Raw genomic sequence first — 13410 nt, 5'->3', positions numbered from 1 at the left:
TCAGAAGAGCCGTTAAATGTGAAACGCTATAACTTGATTATTCTTTTTCTGGACTCCTTTTGACAAACTCCTACATTTTCAAAAAGTTACACGGGATTTAGACACGCGCTGACTTTAATGTGAGTTGTGTGGCTAAAATCCCATGCAACTGCTAGAAAATTTAAGGGCTGGTGCTTTTCCCAAGATGGACAGCTGTTTTATTTCACTTGACAGAGTATGCAGAATGAACAGACGCTACCATTTGCAAAGAAAAGGAAATCCCTAACCAGCCTCCTGCTCTCTGTAGCACCTTTCATCTGAGACTCTCAAAGAGCTGCATAAGAATAAAAAGTTCCACGATATCTGCATAAGTTAAATGCATGCTCTCCCAATTGTACAGAGAAGTGCCCTTGGGGTCATCTTATTTTTTTTGTGCTGCCTGGATTCATATAGCAAATGAGTAGCAGAGCTGGAGAGAGAGCCCGGGAGTTTTGACCCTCAGCACCCTGTTCTAACCACTTGACCACACTTCCCAGGCAGGGAACAGTTAGGTACATAGGACTAATTGTTGTATTCAGTTGTGGGGTATAAGCCACAAGGCGCCCTAGCAAAACTCACATTATGGGAGAAGAGTCTTGCCTTAATCTAATGATGCCATTTAAGATTTGTGTCAGGCAAAATTTACTTTCCAAATGTAGGCAAAGGTAGAGAGAACTTGTCTTGCATTTTAATGAGAGAGAGATGTCTGAAGGACCAAGCATGCATCTGAGTTACTTCGGGCTTTGCCCTAGCAGCCATCTAGCCCAGTTCAAATCAGCATTCATTTGATCGAAAACGATGCCTAACACAGCACTAACAAGATTTTGTGAAACAAACTTCACAGAAAAGATATGGTGAGGAAAAGAGGGCGTCTCTGCAGGTAGTCTTGAATTAAACTCAGTTTGGGGCTGCTTTATTCATTTAAGGGCTGACATGCTGAATGCATTCATCGCACACACGAGTGTGCAGAAATATTGACTTGGTCTTTGTGTGTATGGTCCGGGTTTCTGGTAGGGACAAATGTCTTGAACTTTGCTTCCATGTTGGAAATTGCATGTCTCCCTAAACACGTGCTTAACTTTGCCCTGCTAGAGTTTAGCTCCACTGTGGCTATTCATAAGAGCAAAGGCCCAGATCCCCAGGGAGACTGAAATGGCTAAGGAGCAGGTCCCTGGTCCTGGAGCGGATAGGTGCCGAGGTGCCCATTTTGCCCAAGACAGCAGCACATCTGGGTATGCTGTAACAGCGCTTTGGGTGTCTCTGGTTTCTCCGGTGAGTTGGGTTACTCGGGATTATTGTGGATCCCTTGCTTGGACTTTGATGCCTAAATCCTCCCCAGTTGGCACTTTGGCACCTAAGTGGGTTTTTTTTCTTGGTCTGGCCTAAAATTTGCACACTTGTCAGCAGACGTAGGGCCATGAACTGCTAATCTGTGCATGTCTTTGCCTCCCTGGCGAGTAATAGCTTAACCTCATCTGAAGTTACCTTTGGTGGGAGAAAGTCCTTTGGGTTTTAGACATTTGACGTGACATAATTTTACCATTTATCACAACACTAAAAAAGAAAAAGTCGAATTGACCACCATTTTTGCAGGGTCTATAATAAAATATCCCGCTCTTAGCTCTTTGGAAGTAGTTATAAATAGTGCAGTCTTGATCCAGAGCGGTGCTAATGACTGCTTTTTTAGAATGAGGTGGCTCTGGATAATTAGTTGAAAGTATTTTTTCTGTGGCACAAATGTTCTCAGTTGCTGTATGTATGGGCTTTGTGGTTGGATTTGAAAGTCACAGGGCTTAATCCAATACCTATTAAGGACGATAAAACAGGGCCATTGATTGGAATACAAGGTGGCTTGATCCCTAACTGATAAATCTCACACAGTGATTACTATTCCTCCAAATACCTACCTGTGCCATCAAACACTGCTGGGGGCCCCTCCAAATCTGTTGCCAGTTGAATGCTGATTCCACAGGGTTTGGTGTTGTTTTAAGGGGAAAACACTATAGATGTTTCTCTCTCTCCTTTTTCCTGTATTTTACTTTTTCTTTATGGATTTTTTTTTTTTTTTAAGGTCCAGTACTCTGTGTTTTTGGCACTGCTTCCAGCTCAAGTATATCACAGATTGGAATTCTCATTTTTAAGTTTATTTCTGTTCTTGCTTGAAAAACTGAATTAACAAACAATTGATTATCAGTTATAAACTGCAAAAACACCATCTGGTCCTTGAAATTAGCTAGATGGAAGTAAAGGGGGGAAAAAACCCAGCAAATTCCCATTTGAGGAGCGTTTGCCAGTGGCATAAGAAAAAGGTCTCGTGTCAAGAAATTCCTAGTGAATTGTATGAAATGGCTGTGGCAACTTGGCAGACGTCACAGGTGCGGTCTTTGCCCTCAAGGTGGGGAAAGGTCCGGACGGTAGCACTTGGAGCAGGCTTCAGCTCTTGTCTGCTGTGCTGGATGCGTGCACTCGGTGCCGTAAAGCAGCATAGGGCCCAGCTTTTTGGCATGGCACAATTTGGGCAGTTGGCCTTCCAACCCAGCACAGAGCTGCAAGGATGCCCCAGGTCCCTGCACCGGTCCTGCTCACCCCAGCCCTAGGCTACAGCGCATTGCTCCAACAGCTATTCTGCTCCACTGGGCTGCTCTGATATGTATTCTGTGCTGAGTATCTAAAGAGGGGAGAGGTAGCTTAAAGCCACCTCATCCCACCTCCATTTCTGGATCAGAGAAACTTGCAAACGTGTCCCTGCATCTTCAGATGTCTCCGTGACCCCCTACAGCTACTCAGAGAGATGGGTCACGACTGGAGTGAGCAACTAGACAGGCATTGAATGTCAGTGTGGACGGGATGCTTTGGGAGCAGCCTTGTAATATAGCGTTAACAAAATATCTCCATTATAGATGCAATGGTCAGGTCAACCTTCATCAGACCTTTCTCCCCGCCACCACTCCCTTATTAGCTAACTGCTGTCGCCAGCTGCCTGTAACTTGAGCCCTCGCCGATTTAATACAGCTTTCAATCACTGCCAATGGGGCTCACGCTTCAATATCATAACTGCTAAACATGCTGTGACAAATAATCTGAGGCTAAGCTTCCAGGACAGAGGAAATCGTTTTCGTCTTGAAATTAAAGTTGGTGCATAATGAAATGCAATAGGATGTTTCCAGCAGGAACATAGCCAGTCTGCCTAGTACATCTTGACTCCCTTTTTTGTGTTTTGCCGGAAGAAACGCGCTGGGTGAAAGAAGTCATTTCCTAGAGTTCAGGATTTGCAATTTGCATTCCATAATCTCTTGGTCATTTAGCGGCAGATAATTTGTCATGGTTTGTTTTAGCTGTTGTGATATTGATATTTATTATGCAAATTGTATTTCCTACATCTTATTGTTCTGCATCCTATGAATACTTAAATTATTATAAACCTTTATACTTAATATGGGTCGTCCTTCAATTTGATGCTTGAGCAGCAGCGGGTCATAATGTACAATATCTTATAGGAGAGAATAAAATAAGTAATTAAAAATAGACAAACAAGATAGCCTGGTGCCTAATCACACAGAGGCAAATTGAGTTTCTATGCAAAGTCTCTTAAACCTGAGTTGTTTACCAGCATGAAAGTCCTTCTGGAGAGGGACAATCTACGGTGTCCTCGGCTGAGACCACTGCCACCCGCTAGATGGGAGGATAACTCGGGCTTGGTTGTAATGACCCTACCAGCACGTGCGTCTTGTGAAACAGGGTGTTGGGAAGCAACGTGATGCACGGCCAGTTCATTCAATCTGTAAAGCAAAAGCAATTTGCATTTCCATGGGCTAAGATAAGAGCAGAGGTTTGAAAGGGGAGGGAGGCAGGGGGAGCAGCGTGCCCAGCGCTTGGCAATAGATGCGATTCTTCCCAGGTTGGAGGGGTGGAAAGAGGCCTGTGCTGGCAGAGTGTCAGCAGGTCTGAATCCGCACTGGAAGCAATTCAATCAGTACAGGTTCTTTCCAAACCTTGAGCGCGATTCAACATTTGCCCGGAGCATTTTTAACGTTGGCCTCAGCAAAGGGAGACAGGGTGGTAAAGCTAAACTGACAACTCACCTGCCGTAGCTTTGCTTGGAATAACCTCATTAAGCATGGTGGGAACACTTGACTGTCCCCCTCCTACCTCCTCTTTGCTAATGAGTGTGCAGACTCATATAATTTCTAAGGCATCATAAGAGAGGGGCGATTGGTTTCTCTTTGCAATACGAGATGAATCCACTGATCAATAGCTAGATGCAGTAGTCACAGTCTATTAAGTCAGGCTTACTAGTCTGGAAGAGCAGTTCTCTGGATCTGATCTGGTTTAAAATGCTTTGTGGGGGAGGAGGGAGGAAGATGAAGGATTATTAATTTTTGCAGTTTAGGACCTGTCAAAATCACTGCGCCAATGAAAATTTTCAGGGAGCCAGAAGCAATCAAATTGCTGACATCCCCTCCTATCTACTGCTGCCTGCCAATCCAGAAATAGGGAGCGGGAGGAATGTGGAGCAGCCAGAGAGACCCTGCCCCTCTCTTTCTGTGCCTAAGAGCAGAGTAGGAGCCCTGGTCCAGATAGCCTGCTGTCAGACCTGCAGGGAGGGTGAGAATGGCAGCAGAAAGGGGCATGCAGGTGTCATGCCGTAGCAAGCCCTTGGTATCTCTCTGCACTGTCCTGGTCCAAGCCCCTACCCAAACGTGAACGTGTGCAGACGGGAGGACATGTGGCAGGAGGGTCATTTTTATTGCAGGGGCCTGTGCAAGGTGGGGCTGGGTGGAGGGGCGAGGTGAGGCAGGGGCTGGGGAGCAGAAGGCAGGGCAGAAAATGAGCATGAAATCAAAAGCATGTGTCCCGTTTGGTTTGCATCCAACAGCTCTTGGTTGACTGAGGAGTTTTGAAGGCTTCTGGTGAACCAGGAGAACGACGACAAGACCAACCCGACCTGCCGTGGCTGGAAATACCTGCTGGGTGACCTCGGGTAAGGTATGCAGTCTGGAGAACACGGACCTCTTTGTAAGGCATGGCGGGAGGCACGGACGAAAACAGTAGTAGCATTACGGGGTGGCACCACGGCCATTTGCTCCGAGTGGCTCATCTTGCTTTGGGCATCCCTTTCCCCGGCTCCAGAGATGCACACCTGCTAACTCGGAGCGTGGCAAGCAGCACTGCCCTCTTCGCGTGCTGGGAACCAGCAATTGAATGTCCTTGGGCTGCCTTCATCTGAGTTTTGATGAGTCGGGGAGAGAGCACTAGATGATATCACGGCCTCCCTGGCCGCGTCCCAAAGAACTAAGATGGGGATCTAGGGTTGCTAATGCAGCCTCTTCCGTGCCCTGTCTGTTTTCCTTTCCCTCCTGTTTATTAATGCTCCTTTCCCACTTTTAACGTATCTCCAGAGTTGCAGAGTGGGACAAGTCCACTCTTGTAACATTGCTGAAAAGGATGCCTTAGCAGCCCGGTGTCAGTAGAGGCTGGCCAGGTTTTGGGGAGCTTGTCCGGGTTATGAAACACTGCAATGCACAACATTCCCATCTGCTGGCTTTTCTGATGTCACCATTGACTGCTATTTGTGGGGCATTTTGAGGGGTCGGGCATGTCTTTGTTCCCAGCATTGCTCCTTTCCAGGGACCAGGGACCTGTCTTGTTCCAGCAACACAACCACTTGAGGCTCAGCTGGTCTAACTTGCTGACCAGGCTGTGCCAGAGCCTCGAGTCCCATACAGCTATATACCACTTTAGGCTTTACTGGCATCACCTGAGGCCCTGGCTTGCACTTGATTAAGCAGAGAAGCACATGTGGGAGGTTAGCTAGATGCTCCTGGTTGAGTGAAATTCTGCAAGAAGTGAGCCAGGTAACTGCAGTCTCCCCCGACGGTTTGAATGCTTCTCCTGCCGGGGTGAATCTTGCTCCAATTCATATATCCGGACTCCTCCTCTCTCCTTCGTGGAGCTCATGGTTCAACCTGCCCTGTGCTGTCTTGTCTGCACAGGGGTTTTCATCCTTGATGGCTATGGCACGTTGAATTCACCTGCTCTGTAGTCGGGGCAAAGGCCCTGCTCCTCCTTGGTTACTTCCCACCTCCTGTGCCCCCCATGTGGCAGGTGCGGTGGATCTCCTGCCCCCGCCATGGGCTTGTTTAACCAAGTGTTACAGTCTGGGAGGAGTCGTCTCTGACTGGGGGCCAAGGCAGCTCCCTCCTTGGATTGCAAGCATGGCCTGTCTAGCTGCGGGGGTATTTCCTAATGTCTTATCAACAATCCTTGGCTCTTGCAAGAACTTCTGTTGGCTTCAAGGGTCAAGGTGACGTGGGAGGGCAGAGGCAGGGGAACCTGACTTGCACATTTGCTTTCCCTGGCCAGACATGTTGCAGAAAACCAGGCTCAAGCTGTCCTGACTGTAGCAAGACTCGTATTTTTGGCATAGTTCTCAGTGCTACTTCTTACAAGTAATGCTACTCCTCTATGAAATGTGAATCATGGACAGATTAACTAATTTATCACAGTGGCATGGTGCATCTCCCCCCACCCTCGGCAGCTGAGTTGTGAGCATTAGAAACAGGAGGTACATTGTGTTATCTTCAGTTGTGCTTTCTCCTCCTTTCTGTGTTTTGGCATCCTCTTGTTTTGTCTTTAGAAACCAAAACCGCTCGGACGTCAGTGCTGGAACCAGTGCACTTCTGCCTAAATAACGTCCCCCCCACCCCGCGACCAGAGCAATCGATAGCATCAGAGAGACTCGTAACAAAGGGCTTTATACCCATTTAAACGGCTCAGAGCTAGAAATAATGGGGCTGTTGCTTTGTTTCTGCTTGTCGCTGGGGAGGCTGAGGTTTTAAATGCGTGCGCAGTAGATGTGGAGCTGCACTTGCTGTCCGGCTCCAAGAGAGGCGAGGGGTGGGATGCTCGGCGAGGAGGAAGCGGGGGCCCGGGTTTAGCCCAGAGCCCTCCTGTCCCAGCTCAGAAGTCAAAGGCACGCGGTTCAGACGAGGCCAGCTTCCCCGGCGCGGCCGCTCGTACTCCCGGAGGCACGCCGCTGCTTTGGAGCGCGTTGCGTGGGAAGGAGTTTGCCCAACTAGTTTTTTTTGCAAAAAAACAAAATAATTTTTTTTTTTTTTTGTAATACCGCACTTTAACTCCCCGGCTGCCCCGCTCCGCCCGTGGCCGCGCGCTGCCCTGTGGGGGCACACGGCTCGTGCGTGTGCAAGCGCGGGGCTGCGGGTACAGCGCGGTGTGAAGGGGTGTCCGCGTGGCGCGCGCGCGCACAAGCGGGCGCCCGTTCGGCGCGGGCTGCGCGGCGGGGCGGGGCCGGCCGGCCTGGCCCCGCCCCTGCGTGACGCGGGGGGCGGGCCGCGCGGGCGGGCGGCGCGAGGCTCGGCGCGGCCGCCAGAGCCGAGCAGGTGCCGGACATGGCGGGTCGGAGCGAGCCCCGCGCCTCCGCCTGCGCGCCCGGCCTGCTGCCGCCGCTGCTGCTGCTGCTCTGCGCCGCCGCGCTCATCCCTCGAGGTACGGCGTGCGGGGGTGCGCGGCATCGCGGGCGTGGGCTTCCCGTGCGCGCGTGCGCCCGCCGGGCCGGGCCGGGCCGGGCCCCGCGGGCTCCCCGGGTCGGTGCCGAACTTGCGGCGCGCTGGGGCGCTGCCGCAGTTGCGCGGGGCCGGCGCTCCCCGCGGCAGGACGGCGCCGCACAGCCGCGCGGGGCTCCGCGTGCATGTCACAGCCGGGAGGAAACGCTGCTCCTGGTTACCATGGAAGCGGCTTCTGGCTCGGCGCGGAGCTGCCCTCCGCTCCGAGCGGCGTTCAGATTAGCGGCAGCAGGAAAAGTAACGGGTTTGCGTGGGGCTTCCTCCCCCCCAGAAAGCCCCCGAGCCCCCGCGCACAACAGCGCGCAAGCTCTCCCAGGAAGTCGGCGGCGGCGGGGGCTGCGTCCGCTCCCCGCGGCGGATCGGCGAAGTCGGGAGCGGAAAACCTGTTGGTACCGAAGTGCAACTTCGGAGGGGCTTTCCTTTCTCGTGGCAGCCTGGGTGAGCCGAGCCCTCGGGTGCAGCCTTTATCCGGCCTCCGTCGGGGCCGGGCGCGTCCCCCCGCCCCTCCCGGGGGCCGTGTCGGATTAAACCCGCGGGGCGGCCCGGGTACGTGTGTCTGCACCGCGGGTCCGCGGGGGGGACTCGCTCGCACGCCCGCGTGCGGCACGGCCTCTCTGCGTCTTGCGGGCTCCCCGGTGCGCCGAGCGCCGGCCGCGCTCCTTCTGCATCGAACCGAGTATCCGCAGGAGGGACTTGCGCTTGTGCCTGATGGCTTTGATCAAATATCCCTCATTAATGCCACTTTATATTTACAGTGTGTCACGGGAGACGCGCAGAGCTTCATTTACTGACTTGTGCGACAAGAGGAGCTCGCGTTATTTGTCTGGGACGTTTTGGAGGAACAAGAGAGCCATTGAGCCATCTTTTGAATTTCGCTAATAGGAAAAGGGGAGGGTTGGGGGGGGCGAACGGGGATAAAAGAGCAGGCAGTTCTCCAGAACAAAGAGCTTTATTCATGTGTATGTTGTACATGCTTTATCCAGTTTTCCCCTCTTGGGAAGGCGGCGGGGGGGAAGAAAATGGGTGTCGCTTTCAGTTCATTATTCCGACTTTGCAGACCCGCTGCCGGAGGTCCGCGTGCTTCCGAGCGGGGCTGCAGCCCCACGCCGGCAACGACGGGCGCTCGGCGAACGTGCCGTTGACAAACTGGCGGGTGGAGAAGGAAGTCCTAACGACCGCGCAAGTCCCTCCTCCTCGTCCTCCTCCTCCTCCCGGCTCCGCTGTGCCGCAGCTGGAAGCGTTCGCCTGTTGGGAGTAACGGCAGGGCAAAGGAGACGTGCTGCCGGTCTTCTCATTGTAAGAGCGGGCAGCAGAGACGGTGCGCACCGTAGGGCCAGCGCTAGGGCGCTCCGTGCCGGGGTCGTCGTGGTCTCGAGGATAGTTTGTCACCAGGTTTATTTTTATTTTTATTTTTTTCCTCCCTTTCAAACATGCCGGTGTAAAATGGAGCCTGGTTTTGTGCGACGCTGGAGTTTGGCAGTGCTCAGGCTCTCCTACCTGCTAGCTCTTAGCTTGGTGTGCCGTGAACTGTTTGGTCCTTTTGATTTGGATGCAAAAACAAACAAACCCCCAAACCTTAGCTAGAATAAAAAGCCTTGCATAACGCCACTACAAATACACAGCATCTCATCCTCTCTCCATCCGTCCTTATACTCTTAATGCCTCTTCTCGCCTATGAAAGAGTATTCTTATTTTTAAAGCCTTGTGCAGTCCGACTGTAGGGGAAGGCTGTGAAATGGAGCCCAGGAAATAGCCACAACAGCCTCAATTAAAATGTAGCAGCATTATCAGCAGCTGAAAAAGAAATGAACACGAAGGATTCATATACTGCAGTTTTTCAGTTCAAAGAGATGCCTGACCTGTGGGGTGGGCATTTTATTAACTGATGGGCTGAAGAGCAGCGTAGAGCAGTAGCTGTTGCTGAAAAGGCACCGTGCTTCGTGGGGACTAATTACCCTCCGTGCTTCGAGTTAGGTTGTCATGAGGCAAGGGGTGAAACATTAGCAAATAATACTCCAGAATTTATTTCAAACACCCTTGTCTTAAAGCTCAGGCATCTATTTATGCTCCATAAAGTTTCATTGCCTGGTAGAAAGAGAAAACCCATGTTATGGCAGTAAACGTTTGGTAACGGCCACAAAGGCTTGTGCCCCCTTCATCTTGGTTAAAACAGGTCGCTTGTCCAAGATACAGCGCTGCATTAGTGCAAAACCCTCCTCTTCGGGTGCAGTCCTCTAATCGGAGCGCGGAAATCAGGAGTGTGCTTTGGAGCATGTTGTAATTACTGTGCTGAACGATTCGAGCATGGGTAATTGGAATAGGGATAGGTAATGTTAAGACTTGTTTTAAAATAAGCTAGTAACTCTAGATGGATCTCTGCGTTTCTCTAGCACCTTTTTTTTTTTTTTAAATCTGATCTCAGTGCTTCACAGTTAATTAAGCTTTACAATGCCACTGTGAAGTCGGGAAGGAATAGAGGGGATGATTTTCAACTAGCCCTGAAATGCAGTCACCGCTGGGGTGGAACGCGGCAGCTGTCTAGCTGCGTGCAACAACACTGCACAGCGGTCTAGAAAGAATAACTTTTTGACTGAAACGGTAGGAGGAACTTGAGCGAGGCAGTGTCATTGCCCAGGCTGGATCCGGTCATGACACCCAGGTTAACGATCCTACTGGAAGGGAAGTGCAATGGGATCTTGAGTGACACCAGGGGACCCAAGTTTTCCATCTCTGCCAGGATAAACGCACCTCGTAAGCAAGTGATTTCTCATGGCAGTGATCTAACACGAATGGGCAAGCACCCCACTGAGAATACGGGTTAACTGGACATTTGTAAATATGGTCCAAGATTGGAAGGAGCTTTTATTTTTTCATAGAGCTTTTATGAGCCACCGAGGGCATAGGGGAAGAAACTCCTGTCGACTGCTGGTTCAGTGAGACCTGGCATGGGAAGATGCACTGAGATTCTGCGTGGTATGCAGATACCTGAGTGAAGGTGCAAGCAGGTGGCTGGTCAGTAAGACACAATAGTCCATCCAGGTTGTGATGTGGGCTCACCTGAGTCTTTGCATCTTGGCAGCTGAGCAAAAGTTGTCAGCATCATGCGTGGGCAAGGGTAGTCAGCACCTCCTTGGACTGCCATAAGGTCCGAAGACGGAAGGGGAGAGGATTAATCGGCTCTAAAGACGAGGCTTCACGTAGGAGCTTTGGTGGAAAGGGGGGTGGGATCTTCATTGTGTGAATGAACTGGGAAACGAATGGCTGATGTGTTTGGACCCCTCTGAGCACCGGGATGGGAGCAGTTGCTCATGCTCTTGTTTTGTTTCTTGGAGGACCTCCGTCCACTGCATCCTTTGGCCAGAGCATGGGTTGGAAACCGGAAGAGCAGCTGCATCGCTTGTTTAAACCGTAGCCCCTTATCAGCATCTGGAATCAATGCTCTGCTGCTGCTTTTATTGTTGGTGTTTTGCTCTGTCTTACTGGGTTGTGTAAATAAAGGAGCAGTTTCTATCCAGCAGCTCTGACTCAGTAACTAAAGATGGCTTGGCTTGGCTTCCTCAGGGCTGTGCCAGACCTCTGAACATGTTGTGTCGGGGCAGCAGTAGACAGACATCCTCTCTGTCCTCCTGCTTAATTACAGTGTCATCTCTAAAAGCAGATCAGCTTTCAACTCTGTGCGCAGGAACCTGTACTTCGAATGCAGTTGGTTTTAGATTAGCCATCTCGTCTCTTTGGTGGGCCTGGTAGGCGCTCTTAACATCCTCCCATCCGCCACAGGGTGCCTTCCTGATGGCTTCCCAGATCAGCAAGGCTTACCTGTAGACCGTGATACTTCGAGCAAAACACGTGGGCACGCTTCGGTGTCCGTCTCGGACTCGCGTGCTTTGACTGCAGCCCAACAAGTGAGGTTGCTTTTTTGTGGTTCGGAGGATGCAGATTTAGCAGACTGCAGAAGCTTTCCATGTAATGCTGGCTGTAATCTCCAGGCATTCAGCATGGCTGGAGCGGAGCCAGGTAAGTGCATGCTTACGTAATGGTTTCAGCTAAGCGGGACATGTCATCTGTATCTCGTCGTGGTAATCGGACGCCACGGAGGAAAACCTGCAGCGGTTTTTTTTTTTTTTTTTTTTTTTGGTGGCTCAAAATGACCAGGCTTGAACAAATCGCCTTTGTTTGGGAGACTGCAGCAAAGAAGAGGACTTAACCCAAATGGTGGAATTACCAGTGGTGCCTACTCGTTTAAATCTGTTCCTTTTTCTGAGATTTAATTGCGTGCTCCAGCTCAGCATCTGCTGTTGTGGTTCACGGGGAGCTCTCCTCCAGAACTTCCTTTGAAGGTCTCCCAGGGCTGGTTGGGAAGCATCGGTGCATTTGGCCTCAGATTTGCAAATGAGAGGAGAGGGTGGTATCTTTTTTTTTTTTTTTTTTTTTTTGCACGTGCAGCAAATTATCCTCGGAGACAAAATACTGCAAGGTTTAGTCACCAGTTTAGTGACTGAAGCGGAGCAGCTGTTTTTTAAGAAGGAATGGGGAGAGGCCTCCTGTAAGCATGTGTGGGCAAACTGCCATCAGTCTGAGCTGATCCAGGCGATTGAACTGGGTTTGTGCTGGTGTGCTGGATCTGACTCGCGTGCTCCAGTTCTGGGCTTTAATGGTCAAGCCTGCGGGGAAGGCTGCAACTGGACTCTGCAAAGAGATGTAGTAGCTCTCGCTCCCTGGATGTGAGCTGCGGTTATGCATCGCTGACGTGGCCCTCTGCAATTGTTTGGCACTGGGATGCTCCCCTTCCTGCTCTCCCCGGTGGTCGGTCCAGATCACTGGTGGTGTTTCGCTGCATTTAAGATCGCTTCTTGCAGCAGTGGAGCTGATACCGTGCTCTAATTTCTCAGAGGGCTTGGCTAGGCCACCTACGGGGTTTGCCTGTGGTTAAGGTGATGCAAGGTGCCTCTTATTTTCACCGTGGACTCCTCCAGTTTTCGTAGCTGGGTCCAGTCCTTAACGGAGCACGCCTCTGTTGGGAACTTCTGACAGCGCATAGACAAACCCATTGAAGCCAGCAGCATGTCTCAAGCAAATCGGCGTTAGGTGTGGACCTGAGTCAGTTTTCCCAAACGTTTGATCCCTGGGGCGTGGGAACAGCAGTTTGCGGATGGCCGGTCCCGGCTCCTCCCAGCTGCGATGCACATGCAGTTTCCAGCTGCTGTGTGGCCATGCTGCGCCTGGATATCTGCAAAAACCTGCTGCCGGGGACGTGGCTGCACCGTGTTCTCCTGCGCCCTGCTCTGCACGTGCATGCTGTGTGTCCCCCAACTTAAAATACAACCCCCCCCAAACCAGACAGACAGACTAGTATCACGTTTTGTGTTATTGCCTTTGGGAAGTGCGTGTGGGTGTATTTCTGCAGCAGGGACACTTAGGAAACAAAATTGTTAAACTAGTGTCGTTGACTACATTTTAATGAAAGGATGTTCCCTGTGAGTACAGACTTGTCCAGATAAACCCTTAAGAAGCCAAGCCGATCCGTTCTGGATCAAGCTTCCGATACCTAGATCCAAGATGCCATTTTAGCATTACCTCCCATTGAAATTCAGGAAGAATTCTGGCTTTATTGAAAGACCTGCTCCAGCTTTGCTCTTTGTAGGCATGTCAGCCCTTCAGAGGAGTTGCTTGCCTTCTTTATAAGGCTAGAAAGCAGCCGGTTGAGTGACTGTTTCTTGGACTGAAGACATCAGCACAAGTACCATGTTCTGACATGTTCTCGCTCCTTCTTAGTTCTGCTTTTTAAAGCGCTTATTAGTCAATGATGACT

The 13410-nt window shown here is 50.9% G+C and overlaps 1 protein-coding gene across 5 annotated transcripts in view; it reads left to right on the top strand.

Moving 5' to 3' along the window:
* The first annotated feature begins 7367 nt into the window (after positions 1-7367).
* The window catches only part of CADM1 (cell adhesion molecule 1), a 264050-nt gene continuing 258007 nt past the window's right edge, over positions 7368-13410 (top strand). For all 5 annotated transcript variants that reach the window (XM_090028087.1, XM_090028086.1, XM_090028085.1 and 2 more), the window contains exon 1: positions 7368-7524. In XM_090028087.1, the coding sequence (XP_089884213.1) occupies positions 7428-7524 (97 nt within the window). In that variant the 5' untranslated portion in view covers positions 7368-7427. The remainder of the gene's footprint in view (positions 7525-13410) is intronic.

The sequence above is a fragment of the Crocodylus siamensis genome, chromosome 14 (assembly GCF_052110815.1).
Source record: "Crocodylus siamensis isolate JL-2025a chromosome 14, ASM5211081v1, whole genome shotgun sequence".
NCBI lineage: Eukaryota > Metazoa > Chordata > Crocodylia > Crocodylidae > Crocodylus > Crocodylus siamensis.
The sequence above is the reverse complement of the archived record's forward strand: the minus strand, read 5'-3'. Positions and strand labels throughout refer to the sequence as shown.